This window comes from Odontomachus brunneus, unplaced genomic scaffold, assembly GCF_010583005.1.
Source record: "Odontomachus brunneus isolate Ranch 3 - 2012 unplaced genomic scaffold, Obru_v1 Obru_scaffold_152, whole genome shotgun sequence".
NCBI lineage: Eukaryota > Metazoa > Arthropoda > Insecta > Hymenoptera > Formicidae > Odontomachus > Odontomachus brunneus.
The window spans coordinates 660971-674384 of NW_022639602.1; the positions used below are offsets into that span (position 1 = coordinate 660971).

The following is a 13414-nucleotide window of genomic DNA, read 5'->3' on the forward strand; positions in this document are numbered from 1 at the left end:
GAGAGAGAGAGAGGTTCGCGTTCCCACGAGCGAGCGTGCACCAGTAGTCACCACGGAGTAGCGTCACAACGTTCACGGCGGAGCGAGGATCGACGCAGTGTTTCGCACGTCGTTGTCGTACGCGACGTCAGGCATGGCCAGCGCCTTGACGTTCTGTCTGTTGCTCGTCGCATTGGCACACCCGGGTTGTTCCACGCGTCGCACAGTGAGTAAAAGCGTATTGAGGCAAAAAGAACCCGATCGCGTGCTGCGACGACGACGTGTCCGCGCCTTGTGTGTTTTCGCCGCGGATTTCCGTCCGCATCGCGGAGAAAACGCGCGCGTATGATTCATCGCGCGACTTTGAACCTTCCGTGCGCGTTCCAGCGCTGTTTATCATCATCATCATCCTCCTCCTCCTCCTCTCCACGAGGTCTGTCTGCTGCATCGTTTTGCCGTGCAACGCACTGCACTGCCTTTGATCGCGCTATTGACAGCGATTTATTTATTCGGCGGAGTGGGCCAACAGGGGGGCGTGTTATTGTCGCGGGGCCCACTGGCGTCGCTCTCTTTCGTAACCTCTCGCTTCCGGTCTGCGCTCCGAAATTCCGTACGTTTGCGCTGCGCTGCTCGTGCGTTGGATATACTTATTATGGTTTGGTCAATTATTAAACAGGTGGATTTATTGATAAATTGGCTACTCGCGTATTAACGGGTGATTCAGATAAGTAGCCCGACCTGACCCAGATCGCGGCGGCGGGCTAAGGACACGGTCGCTTGAAATGTCCCGCGCGAGCGTCGAGTGAGACGTTCATTATAGCAGTAGTTAGCAACGCGAGCTCTTTACGCAATGAACAATGTGATTTGAAAAAAATCGCAACGGTTACGCCCACGTGGAGACAGTAGGACCATGGACATAGTATACATAGACTCCGAATGTCCTATGTTCTGTCGTCTAATAGAATGAAACCAACATCTAGAAAGAGAGCTAGAATAAAGGGGCTATAGTTTTTCTTCTTATTTTATTACTTTCTTGTTGCGCGTGCATCCATTTCTCGTTTCCATAATATTATAGAGCGCAACAGCCCCGACTAGACTGGCAAGTAAAAGACTTACTTAAATTTTATTGCACACTTTGTGCAGAAAGAGACAGAGAACACAGAGGGGCTGTACATATTGGATTCACTTTTCTGGCCGTATGCGGGGTTCATGTGTACTACGTCCATGAGTAGGACGACCATAAAGCTTCATATACAATGTGTTCTTCACTTCCTGATTCTTGGTCTCTGTCTTTTTCTGGTTTAAAACTTAATCTACAATGTACTCTTTGTTTCTTGTTCTCTGTCTTTTTTTAATTTAAAGCCTAATCTACAATATGCTTTTTGCATTTTGTTTTTTGTCTTTTGTCTTTTTCTAGCTTAAAGCCTGATCTACAATATGCTCTTTGCTTCTTGCTTCTTTCTCTTTATCTCTTTCTGACTCAAACCTTAAACTTTAAGCCAGAAAAAGGCAGAAGACAAGAAACAGAATGCAAAGAGCATATTGTAGATCAGGCTTAAAGCTTGATCTACATTGTGTTTTGCTTCCTGCTTTCTCTTTATCTCTTTCTGACTCAAACCTTAAGCTTTAAGCCAGAAAAAGATAGAAGACAAGAAACAGAATGCAAAGAGCATATTGTAGATTAGGCTTAAAGCTTAAGGTTTGAGTCAGAAAGAGATAAAGAGAAAGAAACAGGAAGCAAAGAGTATATTGTAGATCAGACTTAAGGTTTAAGGTTTGAGTCAGAAAGACATAAAGAAAAAGAAATAGGAAGCAAATAACACATTGTAAATGAAGCTTAAACCTTTAGCTAGAAAAAGATAGTGAACAAGGAGCACAGAACACATTGTAGATCAGACTTTAAGCTTAATCTACAATACTCTTTGCTTCCTCTTTCTTATTCTTTATTTTTTCCTAACTAAAGGTTCAAGGTCTATATCAGAAAGAGATAAAGAGAGAGAAACAAGAAATATAGAATACATTGTAGATCAAGCTTAACCCTTTATAATTCATAATTCATGGAACATCCTAATAACTTTTCTTTAATGAAATATTGTCAGAAACATTCTAAATAGCATATTTATAAGGTTTTAACTGTCCGATCCTAAGTGGTCTTTATTCAGTATCAGTGATACTTAAAGGGTTAAAGCTTGATCTACAATGTGTTCTTTGCTTCCTGCTTATTTCTCTATATCTCTTTTTTAATTAAATCTTAAAGCTTGATCTACAATGTGTTCTTTGCGTTCTGTTTCTTGCCTTCTGTCTTTTTCTGGCTTAAAGTCTGATCTACAATATGCTCTTTGCGTTCTGTTTCTTGTCTTCTGTCTTTCTGGTTTAAAACTTAAGGTTTAAGTCAGAAAGAAATAAAGAGAAAGAAGCAAAGAGCATGTATCAGGTTTAAAGCTTAATATGCTATTTGCTTCCTGCTTCTTTCTCTTTATCTCTTTCTGACCTTAAGCTTTAAGCCAGAAAAAGATAGAAAACAAAAAACAGAACGCAAAGAGCATATTGTAGATCAGGAAATCGGAAAAAGACAGAAGACAAGAAACAAAACGCAAAAAGTACATTGTAGACCAAGCTTTAAGGTTTGAGTTCATAAGAGATAAAGAAACAGGAAGCAAAGAACACATTGTAAATCAGGCTTAAAGCTTGATTTACAATGTGTTCTTTGCTTCCTGTTTCTTATTTTCTGTCTTTTTTTACTTTAAGGTTTAAGGCTTAAATCAGAAAGAGATAAAGAAAAGTAATAGGAAGCAAATAACACATTATAGATCAAGCTTGATCTACAATATATTCTTTGCTTCCTGCTTCTTTCTCTTTATCTCTTTCTGACTCAAACCTTAAGCTTTAAGCCAAAAAAAGACAGAAGACAAGAAAGAGAACGCAAAGAACATATTGTAGATCAGACTTTAGTGTTTATTTTGATTTTGTTTTCTGCTACGGACAATTTAATTACTATCTTGTTAATATCAGCAAACCATTGAACCGTCAGTTGAATTTCGTATCAAAAGCATAATTGTTCGTAGAACAAACAAGTAAATAAAAATAAAATAAAGTTTGAATTCGGGAAGAATTTAATTCCGAGTTCTCACAATCTCGGCATGCGTAATATTTTGTTTACATTGTACCGTCTCTTCCATTTTAGATACGCGTAATAATCGGTGTGTCAATCTGTCAAACACACGATAATAAACTTATCAATGTTTTCAGACGGTTAAAGCAAACGCGCCACTTAATTGCAGAGGCCACGAGGCAGACACGAATTGTCAATGTTTCAAAAGATAATATTCGTGGACGTCGATATTGGGCAAGTTTGTGGATCTAGTTTTCTCCAACTTATAATAGCGCTCGGTGATATCGATCGTATTAGTAAATAAGTACATAAACCGTCCGCGAATTCACCTCGACGTGTTAAAGCTCCCCCTTCCCTTCGGCGACAAAGGGAAATGAAGCCAATTCTGTCATTAAGTTGTTCGTTTATTATTAAGTCTGTTCGTTTTCGAAGAACTTCTGAATTAATGCACACTAGTGCGGTAAGTTCGAGTGAATGGAAGTATGTTTGTTTCACTCGAACTTACTGCACTAGTCCGTTGAAAACGAACAGACCTATAGTGTCGTCACGACGCCGTCTTGACTCGCGAATTCCAGCTCCGCAACTCCGATCGAGAGGGCTCAGCAAACCTATTCTGTAATTTCCTAACGATAATAGGTCTGTTCTTTTTAGCTGAATTGTGGGACCGCTATTCTGTTTATACCTACTGATTCTAGACAATGAGACATAAAAATTAGTAAGTTTTAAAGATTAAGTTAAAATAAGAATCTAAAAAATTAAGAACACTGAATTACATCCAAAAATTACACAAATATTAAGAACAGACTAACCTCTTTTGCAGCTTCTTGTTTGACTGATTCTTATAATCTTATAGGATCGCCTTTCAAAAATATTATCGATATACACTGAGAAAAAAATTTACTAAATTTCAAAAAACGTTTGTTTGGATAGTATTGTGAAGATATTTGTTTAAATTAAGTAATTATTTTCAAAAATTAAAGAAGCAAATTTATATTTAAAACTTCTTTATGTAATTTTAGAAAATAATTACTTAATTTAAACAAATATCTTCACAGTACTATCCAAACAAACGTTTTTTTTAAATTTAGTAAATTTTTTTCTCAGTGTATCGTCCCGTACAAGACGTCTCGTTAAAAATAGCAACATCATCGTTAATAAGCGACAAGCATCGTTAATCCCAGAGACCGTGGTGCTCTGGACGCGTATTCGAACACCTTTCTGATCATCAAGTTGAAACAACTTTATACGCGGGACGCTCGCGCAGGAAAAACGCAACTTGAAAGAGAAAGGGCGTATTTGGCGTTCAAACAAGCGTGAAGGAATACGGCCTCAGGTCTGCGCGTTCTCCCCCGCGGGGGGTCTTTCGACGTAAATGTGAGCCCGCACATCGCGCGTTAACGTAACGGCGTTTTGTATAATCGTACGCTATCATTGTAAGCTCGCTCGAGGGGTGGGCGGTGATGATGAGGGGGAGGATGAGAGGAAGAAGGGGGAGCAGAAGGCACGGGGGCGAACGACAAGGCCGTCCGTCCGTACGTCGGGCACAATAATCCGCCACTGATCTGGGTCATCCATCCGTTAATGCGTGAGCGTGCGTGTCTAATCGCGCATCAGCTGCGACTACGACGATTCGTAAAACGCGTCCGCGCTCACACTCATCCGCCCTCGTCTCCGTAGCTACGGTCGTGGGTGAATCCGGGCTGCGACGAGTACTGCCAGCGGCGGAACGCGACGACGCTTTACCTGAGAGCCGATGGCGCGAACGACACGTTGCATTACTTATGGGACTTCGCCGTCGGCAAACCGTCCGTGCTGCTTGCGCTCACGCCGTCATCCGCTTGGCTCAACATCACCTGGCCGGACTATCTCGACGGGCGGAATAACTCGGTCTACTTCTCGGAGCCGGCCATTTACACCTTCGGGGTGATAGTGAATAAGGTGAGCATTCCCGGCAAAGAGGATCCTCGTTCATCTCTTTGATCTCCGATTTCTTGGTGCTTCATTCGGATAGAGGATCCAATTTTGATATTCCCTTAGTCGTTGACTTAGACGTTCCACAGAGGCAGTTACTTTGCGACTGTTGCAAAATTCATGAGTCTGATTGGTATGTGCTTTTGGATCTAGCCAAGACTAAGAGCATATACTAATTAGATTTAAGAATTCTACAGCAGTTGCAAAGCAGCTTTCGCTGCGGAACGCAGCACATAGCCATTGACACTCAGGAAAAAATCTGGCTTTCTTACGATCAATGTTGTGGTCGAACTTCTTGTCTGCACTCGTTTTGTCTGTAAAAAAAAAGAGAGAGAACTTCACAACTAAAACCGCAGATAACCGTCGTCGTAATTGGTCGTAAAGAAAGTAGATTTTTCTACAATGTCAACAGCTATAAAGGAAAGTCGATAATTGAGTATTTTATCTTATCTTATACGAGCGTTTTATGCAAGCTTTCGCCATTTGGAACGTTAACATTCGCCGTATAACTTAATTTCGAGCGCGCAGAAATGAACGTTGACGAAAAAATTTCGCTCGCTTTTTGACTCGAACTTGACTCTATCGCGTTTAATGGAGACGAATTATTTATCGAGCGAACAAACGCTATTGTTGCCTTTTGAATGGATGAATCGGTCGGCAAAATAATTGACAAAACGGGCAGCGAGTTTTTGCAGCGAGTTTTGAGTTTATATAGCGACGTGCACAAACAAGCGTTGCGCGCAACCGGTCGACCGTGCGTCCATCGGAAATTTCGTGCGCGCGATGCACGTCAACGTCGAAGCGGGATGACGCTGCTTTAATCTCGATTAATTTATTAGCGTTTAACGCGCACGATCTCTCGCGCGAGAAATCGCGTTTCGTCTGGATGCGATCGCGCGCAGCTTCCATCTTTTGATCCGGTTTTGCGGTGTGTGCGTCGCGATGATTTTTGTGCTTCATTAACGCAGCGATTAGGACGAATCGTGTAGGTCGCAGCTGCTGACGTGCGCCGTCCAATAACGCTAACCATTCTCTGTCCGTAGATTATCGAATTCAACGACGTAAATGAAACGGCACTGATTGACACTGCCGACGTCGCTAGCACGAACGTTTTGTATCCAGAGTATTTCGACTGGCGGCTCGTGTCCTTATTGAAAAACGACGAGTTTGTCTACCTGGATATGGAGGGTAACTCTTATCACGATACAACTAAGAATATCAGCAGATACGGGAGTATAAGGCTTTCGGTAAAGTATGTTACAGCATTTCAGAGAAAGTATCGCGTATCTATCTATCTTTCTCTCTGTCTCTCTTTCTCTTCCCCGGTAGTACATAGCGATGCATGCGAAAACGATTACAATGAGATCGATTCAGCGGCAAAGTAGCTTCAAGCTTGAACGTAGCCCGACCTCTTGCTTCCTTTTGTCCCGCGCGCGACTCGCGAAGCGCCCGCGTAAAACCTCTCTCTCTCTTCGCTTTTACAGCTGCGGGGATTTTGCACTCTCGACCATTCGGACATGGTGCCACATATGCTGCACACGGAGAACTCGACGCAAGTGGACATCGTTCTCGATGATATACAAACCAATCTGACGTTCTCCAAGAGCAGATTCGCGATTGAATTGCTCGTGGTCGGCGGCGGTGATCCCGAGATACCTATGTTCGTCGATCCGAAGAAGAGTCTGGACGACGAACACACGCCGGGTATATTTGAGGTAATAAGTTACACGTGGGGATGGCTGATGATCCGATCGATGAATCGATATCCTATTTTTTCTTTGTTAAAGGATTTATTAATCTTCTTTGTGCTTGCCGATTCGATTAAACTTCTCTACGTCAATGGTCCCTTGATTTGATACGCCGAAATTTCATTAGTAAATAATAATGTCTTCTTATAACCTAAATATATGCTCTTATAAAAGATATCAGCTTTGGGGTCGCGCTTTTAGAACTTGAAGACATTCAAGAGATAAGATTGAGTAATCTGCTACACCTGGCTTCTGATAGAAAGCTGAAGTTACTGTCTTGATTTTAAATAAATAGCGAGGTAGCATAAGTCTACAATAAGTATCTCTACAATAATTATCTCTTATAAATCGGGATTAATAGATCATTAGGATCTAAATGATCCTTGGATCGGTATCTTTATCTACTTGCTCTTATTACTATATTACTAAAAGTATATAGCTTCTATATACTTCCTTAGAAATATTTTGCAGCTTATTCTGTTTGGATGCCCAGCTGTCAGTAGTATTATTCATCATCACAGAACAAAAAAACTTTTATTTCCTAGTAAACAGAGATAAAACTATTCAACAATTCGGGCTATAGAAAAGAAAAGTTCCATCGATTCGTCCTCAAGCCGTACGTTTCGAGATGAAAACGTCTTCTGATACACCGTTGAGACGTAGTACTTGAGAATGAAAAGGTCTTTTAATCTGCCATTGAGTCATAGTACTGAAAAATAAAAAGATTGCCTGGTTAGCCATTGTGTCGTATCTCGACTTCTCGTTGAAGACTGAGACAGTTCGTAGCGGAGCTTTTAAAAAGAATTAGCCAAGACTCGAACCCCGTTTAGTCGAGGTTCGAACCCGTTATAACAAGCTTTTTTACAATATTGTTAGATGGTGCCAAGCAGTCTGCTTGATCATGTTTTAGCGGATAAGACTTATTTTAAAGTGTAATTGAAACTCTTGTCGCTTAGTTTTGCTTTTTACGATAGATTGTACGACTCAAAGGCACAAGCCAGATTATCAAAACTTGCACTATTAAGTCCTAGTTTTTGACAATCAGATATTTCGATTCCTTCTTTCAACATCGTCCATCCCGGATTTTATGCGTTTACTATTTCCAATAGAATTAACTTATTATTCTCCTTCTTATATGTTGCTTTTTAAAATTAAAAGTGTATTCGTAATACTGAGTTTTCTTTAGGTGGTCGAAGTTAGAACACCGCCCTACAGCGACTTGGACAGCGCATTGAATACTGGAGCGTATTTACAGTGGCGCCCGGTGTCTTACAATACCGCATTGCGCGAGGTAACTAGTTCCACAGAGACAATGCAGTACCCTCCAAGGAAGGTATTGAATCGTACGAACGTCATTGACAATTCGATGCTGTACTGTTACTATGGAAATGACACGGACACGCTCCTTATGCAGAAAGTGACCGTTTCCATAGGTTCGAAAGGAGATGGTTTTTATAAGAGGACTAGTTATTCGACATGGTAAGAGCTGTCGTCTGAGATAATTGACACATGAAATACCGAGTTCTAGTTTTCCTAACTAATCCAAGTCTTCTCTCATTCTGTTTGCGCAGGACCTTCATCATCGGATACGGCACCCCACCCGAGGAGAGATTCTCCAATCTAGTGATTATGATAATCTCAATCGGTCTCGGCCTTCCTTTGCTCATCATGATCATCGCCGGCTTGTACCTTTGTATTCGCAGGATGCCGAAGCGACAAGGCGACGTTTACCTCAGTCAATGAAAGTGATCGCATCGCGGCGACTCCTAAATCGCAGTCGTCAGTCTCACTGACGATGTCCGCGCGAGTCGCGCTCGAGCCATGTGGTTATCTTCGTGTGTCGCGTGTACGTTTAGGTACATAAGCCACCATACCACCATTTGTTCTACACAAAGAGATATTCCTATATTTATGTACAACACATATATTTTTACACGAACTGTTAGCTCGGATGTAATCATATCAGTGTGATATTAAGCGTGAGTGTTAGCCCGTCCTCTCGCGACGTATTCGGCGCCGAAGCGAGACTCTGGCGCGACCGTTCAAAGTTCCTCGTCTCATTAGTTTTAGAATAACACGTGTATCATGTGTGATAGAATTCACGTGTGTTTGTTTGCATTTGTGTGCGAACGAGGGATCACATTCGATCGTGTTCGACGTCGAGTACGCTCGTCGGGAGAAGAGGCGTGATTCATTTGTACAATCATGAAAAATCGAACTTTTTTAGGAAATTTGTGATCGAACGAAGTGCACGATATATATGAAATATATCTTACTACAAATTGTACCCAGTCTCTCGACGGCCTTCCTTCTCACGATATCCAGTCCCTGTGTCTAATATCGCGCACCGGGCAGAGAATCAACGGCGTTCGAGATCGAGAGACCGACACACACGTACGTGAGGACGGCGAGCCGCTCATGGACGAGCTTACCGAGACTCACGGGGTATGATAGTCGAACTTTACCGAGGTGCGCGGGTAGATGTTTTCAGGCAGAGGTAGTAAGAGTGGCGCGGTGTGGTACCGTGGTTTCCCTGTGACGCGGGGGGACGGCGGGTACGTTGGAGGGGTACATTTTCATTGATCCAGCCCGTGTGCTACGGAAGCGCACCACGCAAGCACTTACGAGCTCTGAACGGAGCATTGATCTCAAACCCGTCGTCCGTATCGTCGGCAGTATCCCGTCGGTTCGCCGCGCAATAACCCGTCAAGTAAATCGTCGACTCGCATCCCCTGCGACGGACTTGGCGTCGCGACGGCGGTAGGTTCTCGCGACGACGTCTAGATCGTCTCGGGAGTGATCGTCGCGCTGTACAGGCCGGAGGCGCCGCGAACTTGGAGCCCGCGCGAGACGGTTTTAACAGGGTTGGTCGGGAGAGAGGAGGACAGAGAAGGGGAGAGAGAAAGGGAGAGAAAGAGAGAACGGTAGAAAGAGGGGGTGGCCCACGTAGCGAATCGCGAATGGGGGTGCGGGTGTTGTAGCGAGCCACCCCGTGACTAGTTCCCGCGGAGTCCGCTGCGCGAAAGATTGGCGCGTGGCGATGCAGTAACGTCCCCGCGTCGGCTCGACTGATCGCGACAGTCGGCACCGAGGAGAGGAGGCTTTCGCGGTACCGCACCGAGAGACGCACCGCAAGAGGAACGCGAGAGTCGGGAGAGAGAGAAAGAGAGGGAGAAAAAGAAAGAGAATAAGTGAAGGTGGATTCGTCGTGGGTGTTGGCAAAAGGAACTCGCGCGAAAACGAAGTCTTAGCTTGGTGTTTAGCAGCGAGCGAGCGAACGAGCGAGCGACCCTTCGTGCCGGCCGCGTTGCTCCGAGGGTGAGACGTCGGAGGTCGGGACGCTGAGGGGGCGCAGAGGGACACCGTTGGTGACGGGTCGAGGGTTGAAAGAGAAGGAGAGAGAGAGAGAGAGAGAGAGAGAGAAAGACAGACAGAGAGAGGGGGCAGAAAGCGGAGGAGAAGGTGGGAGAAGTAGCGAAGGAGGACACAGTGTTCGAGAGGGAAGGAACGCGGCTGCTCAGGGAGGGTTGGAGCGAGAGGGATAAAGAGAACGATCGTTGGTGCGCGCGCGCGCGCGCGCACGTTCTCGGCCGTGCCGCGCGATCCGTATGCATACGTAACGTGTGTGTTGTGTGCGCGTGTGTAGAGTCGCGTGTGTGCGATTGATGCGCGCGCGTATATGTGTGCGAGGGTGCCGCGGAAAGAGTCGACGACAGAACAAAGGGAGTGGAAAAGAAGGACCCGCACGGTCCCTCGCGGCGGACAGTTAAGGGTGCAGCGAGAACGGCGAGAGCGGTGGTAGCGCGGCAGGTGCCTAACTGGACGTAAGGGAAAGAGAGAGAGAGAGAGAGAGAGAAGGGGGAGAGCGAGAGAGGAGCACGACCGCGCCAACACGGGCGACACGGACGGCACGGTCGGGGTACGAACGCGTCGACGGGCCTGTCCCCGAGGAAGGGACCGTCGCGCGCAACGCGATCAATTTTCGTTGCGGCGCGCGGGCGGACGGCTGGACGGACGAGACGAAATGACGAGGCGCGCGAGGCACCGATAACCGGCCGGATAATGTTGTCGCAGAGCAAGTTTTACGCTCTCTTCATCCACTACACGTTCGTGTAGCGCGACACGGGGCGGGTCCTTGCCGCTGCGGTGAAGAATAGAGAAGGAGGTGGTGTAGGGGGTGGAGGAGGAGGAGGTGGAGGAGGAAGAGGAGGAGGCGGTAGAAGAAGAAGCGGGGGAGGAGGAGAAGGAGGAGGAGGTGGTGGAAGAGAAGAGAGAGAGGAGCTGATAGCGGAGAAGAAGAATACAAAACAGTGACGAAAGTATAGAGAAGAAAAGCGAGAGACGGTGGTTAAGAGAAAATCGTCCGAGAGCAAAGGGCGCCTCGAACAGCCCGTAGCCGTCGCCATCGTCGTCCGAACCTGAGGGAGACTCAGGGGTAACGGAAGTCCGAGTGAAGATCGAATAAAGAGTCGTCCACGCGCGCGATACACGCGCACCTACGCACCTATGCACACGCCAAAGGGGTAGGATATCGCGCGAGAAGGAATCCCACGAGAAGCGCCACGTCGTCGTCGTCGTCGTCGTCGTGGTAGTGGTGGTGGTGGTAGTGGTGGTTGTCGTCGTCGTCGGTTGTTCTTCTTCTATATCGTCGGCCGGTGTGAAAGTGTATCATCTCAGTGTCGTCGCACGGTGCTCGATTGTGCTACCTTTACCCCGAGGTTGAACGAGCAAGGCCCGCGGAGGTATCCCAGCACCCGCCCCCTCTTCCCTCGACGTCGCAGTGCCTCTTCTCTCCATAACGCTACGCTAGCTGCGTCTATCTATTTTACGTTCGCAGCGGTGACTATCTACGCTAGTGGAGAGTGTTCGACCTCCTCAACCGTAAGTGTCACTCTCGTGTATGTTATATATATATATATGTGTGTGTGTGTGTGTGTGTGTGTGTGTGTGTGTGTGTGTGTGTGTGTGTGTGTGTGTGTGTGTGTGTGTGTGTATATGTGTATGTATGTAAGAGTATGAGTCTCCTTCACCTCGCGACACAAGTGTCTAAAAGACGTCGCGAAGGCGTCCGCGGATCATATCGCTCTTTCGGACTCCTTTCAGACTCTTGCGAGAGAGAGATGGAAACAGCCCATCGTATTCCTTCAGTCGCAGTAGGAGTTGTTCCTTCCCACCTCGAACTGATAAACGAACGATAGTCGACCTTTCAACGCACAACATACCATGGCTTCCAATACGAGTCTTTCTTTTTCATCGTTTTTGTTCAAAACGGGTATTCTGACAATAAGCCTAAGGGAATCGCGTATAAAAAGTATCTAACGCGTCGGGGTTGCGGTGTTGCACGACGGATCGTTTGACATTCCACAGAAACAGAGGCGTAGCTATCATAAATATAGTACAAGTAAGCAAAGTGTAAAGGCACGCGAATACGGGGGCGTACGCTATAATGATGTATATTAATAAGACAATAGTCTTAAGACGACGAGGACGAGAGTAACGGCATAGAGTACTGATACATTTAAAATAATGTAAGCATCATGAGCTTGGCATTTGATGTTCGCAAGAGTATAGGATAGCATGTCAGCGATCATCGGCCATAAACAAAATGACAGGATTAAAATACGCATTCAACCGATGTCGTGCGTTGATAATTAAACAGTAACGAATCAAGTAACGTCAAATTAATAGGAAACCGTTCTTTTTCGTGCAGTCCCACCTTTAACTAGGATATAAAGAAAATACCGCGAGCTTGAAGCTATAAAGCATTTGATTCGACTCTATGCTTTACACTTTGCTCCTAAAGACACTGAAAAAATAGAAAGATAGCGATGCTATTGCTAGGACGAGAGAATAATGAAACATAAAACAGGAAACATAAAACGTGCGACACGGTGAAGTTGCGGGAGACTCGCTTGGAGGCAGGTGTGATCGCGAGGGGATCTTCTTCTTCATGATTTTGACTGACGAATACACGACTCTCCTCCTCAAACGGCAGTTCCCAATTGTTTCAAATTGTTTGTTAAATGGCAGATCTTTATGTGCTTAAATTTCTGAACTTGACAAGAGCATGCAGAGGTTTATAAGCCTGCGCGAGGGGATCTCGTGGGAGCCAAACGCGCGGAGCTTAGGCCAGACGCTGCGTCTGACCAGTCGTTGATGCAACCACTTCGACTGGTGCATGGGAGCGACGCGGCGCTCGCGTTGCCTTCGTGCAGCCCGTCGCCGAGCCGACCCGGTGCACGACGTCGCCGTTTACATCGGCGGTAACGAGGTCTCGATTACGAGGTGCGATAGGACGGCAATCGAATCGTCAAGGTGTGTGCCACACGGTGGCGCATATATCGTGTGCACATACGTGTAGCGTGACGCGCGGCTCTGCCGCGGCTACCATTCCCGATATATCGATCGACGTCGCTGCGGTCAGGGATCGGTCGCTCGGTGAGCTCGCGACGACGATCAACGCGAGAATCGTGCCGATGCTATAATCGTATTTGCTTGTACACGAAGTTCGACGCGAAGTTCGAGGTGTCCGTGGCGGTTTGGCTTGCACTGCGAGAAACAAGAGAAAAGACCGAAGTGCAGGAAGCGCAAGGCTCGTGCCAAA

General features: G+C 45.8%; 3 protein-coding genes across 37 annotated transcripts in view; 2 read left to right on the forward strand and 1 right to left on the reverse strand.

The window, feature by feature from the left end:
- Positions 1-13414, reverse strand: part of LOC116850682 — a 108944-nt gene that overhangs the window by 13406 nt on the left and 82124 nt on the right. Inside the window, exon 4 of one of the 3 annotated variants that reach the window (XM_032829275.1) lies at positions 5023-5376. The exons of the other annotated variants lie outside the window; for them this stretch is intronic. Within the exon in view, the coding sequence (XP_032685166.1) occupies positions 5222-5376 (155 nt within the window). The 3' untranslated portion in view covers positions 5023-5221. Of the gene's footprint in view, positions 1-5022; positions 5377-13414 lie in introns of those variants that run through there. 3 annotated transcript variants of the gene reach the window in all.
- Positions 54-9097, forward strand: LOC116850679 (glycosylated lysosomal membrane protein-like). The gene is made up of 6 exons (XM_032829266.1): positions 54-205; positions 4769-5029; positions 6106-6309; positions 6547-6777; positions 7997-8289; positions 8382-9097. Exons 1-6 carry the CDS (start codon positions 134-136, stop codon positions 8551-8553), a joined length of 1233 nt encoding a protein of 410 aa, XP_032685157.1. The 5' UTR covers positions 54-133; the 3' UTR covers positions 8554-9097.
- Positions 11048-13414, forward strand: part of LOC116850672 (sodium channel protein para) — a 65732-nt gene continuing 63365 nt past the window's right edge. For 13 of the 33 annotated variants that reach the window (XM_032829231.1, XM_032829242.1, XM_032829219.1 and 10 more), the window contains exon 1: positions 11049-11691. The gene's annotated coding sequence lies outside the window, so the exon portion shown is untranslated. Of the gene's footprint in view, positions 11692-13414 lie in introns of all 33 variants that reach the window. The other 20 variants (XM_032829255.1, XM_032829247.1, XM_032829253.1 and 17 more) reach the window with 3 other exon arrangements.

What these genes read in the sequence shown, in the direction of transcription:
- LOC116850679 (XM_032829266.1), top strand. Translation starts at nt 134, where the DNA reads ATGGCCAGCGCCTTGACGTTCTGTCTGTTGCTCGTCGCATTGGCACAC. An exon ending in ACGGGAGTATAAGGCTTTCG is followed by an intron (nt 6,310 to 6,546) that starts GTAAAGTATGTT and finishes TCGCTTTTACAG; the next exon opens with CTGCGGGGATTTTGCACTCT. An exon ending in AGGACTAGTTATTCGACATG is followed by an intron (nt 8,290 to 8,381) that starts GTAAGAGCTGTC and finishes CTGTTTGCGCAG; the next exon opens with GACCTTCATCATCGGATACG.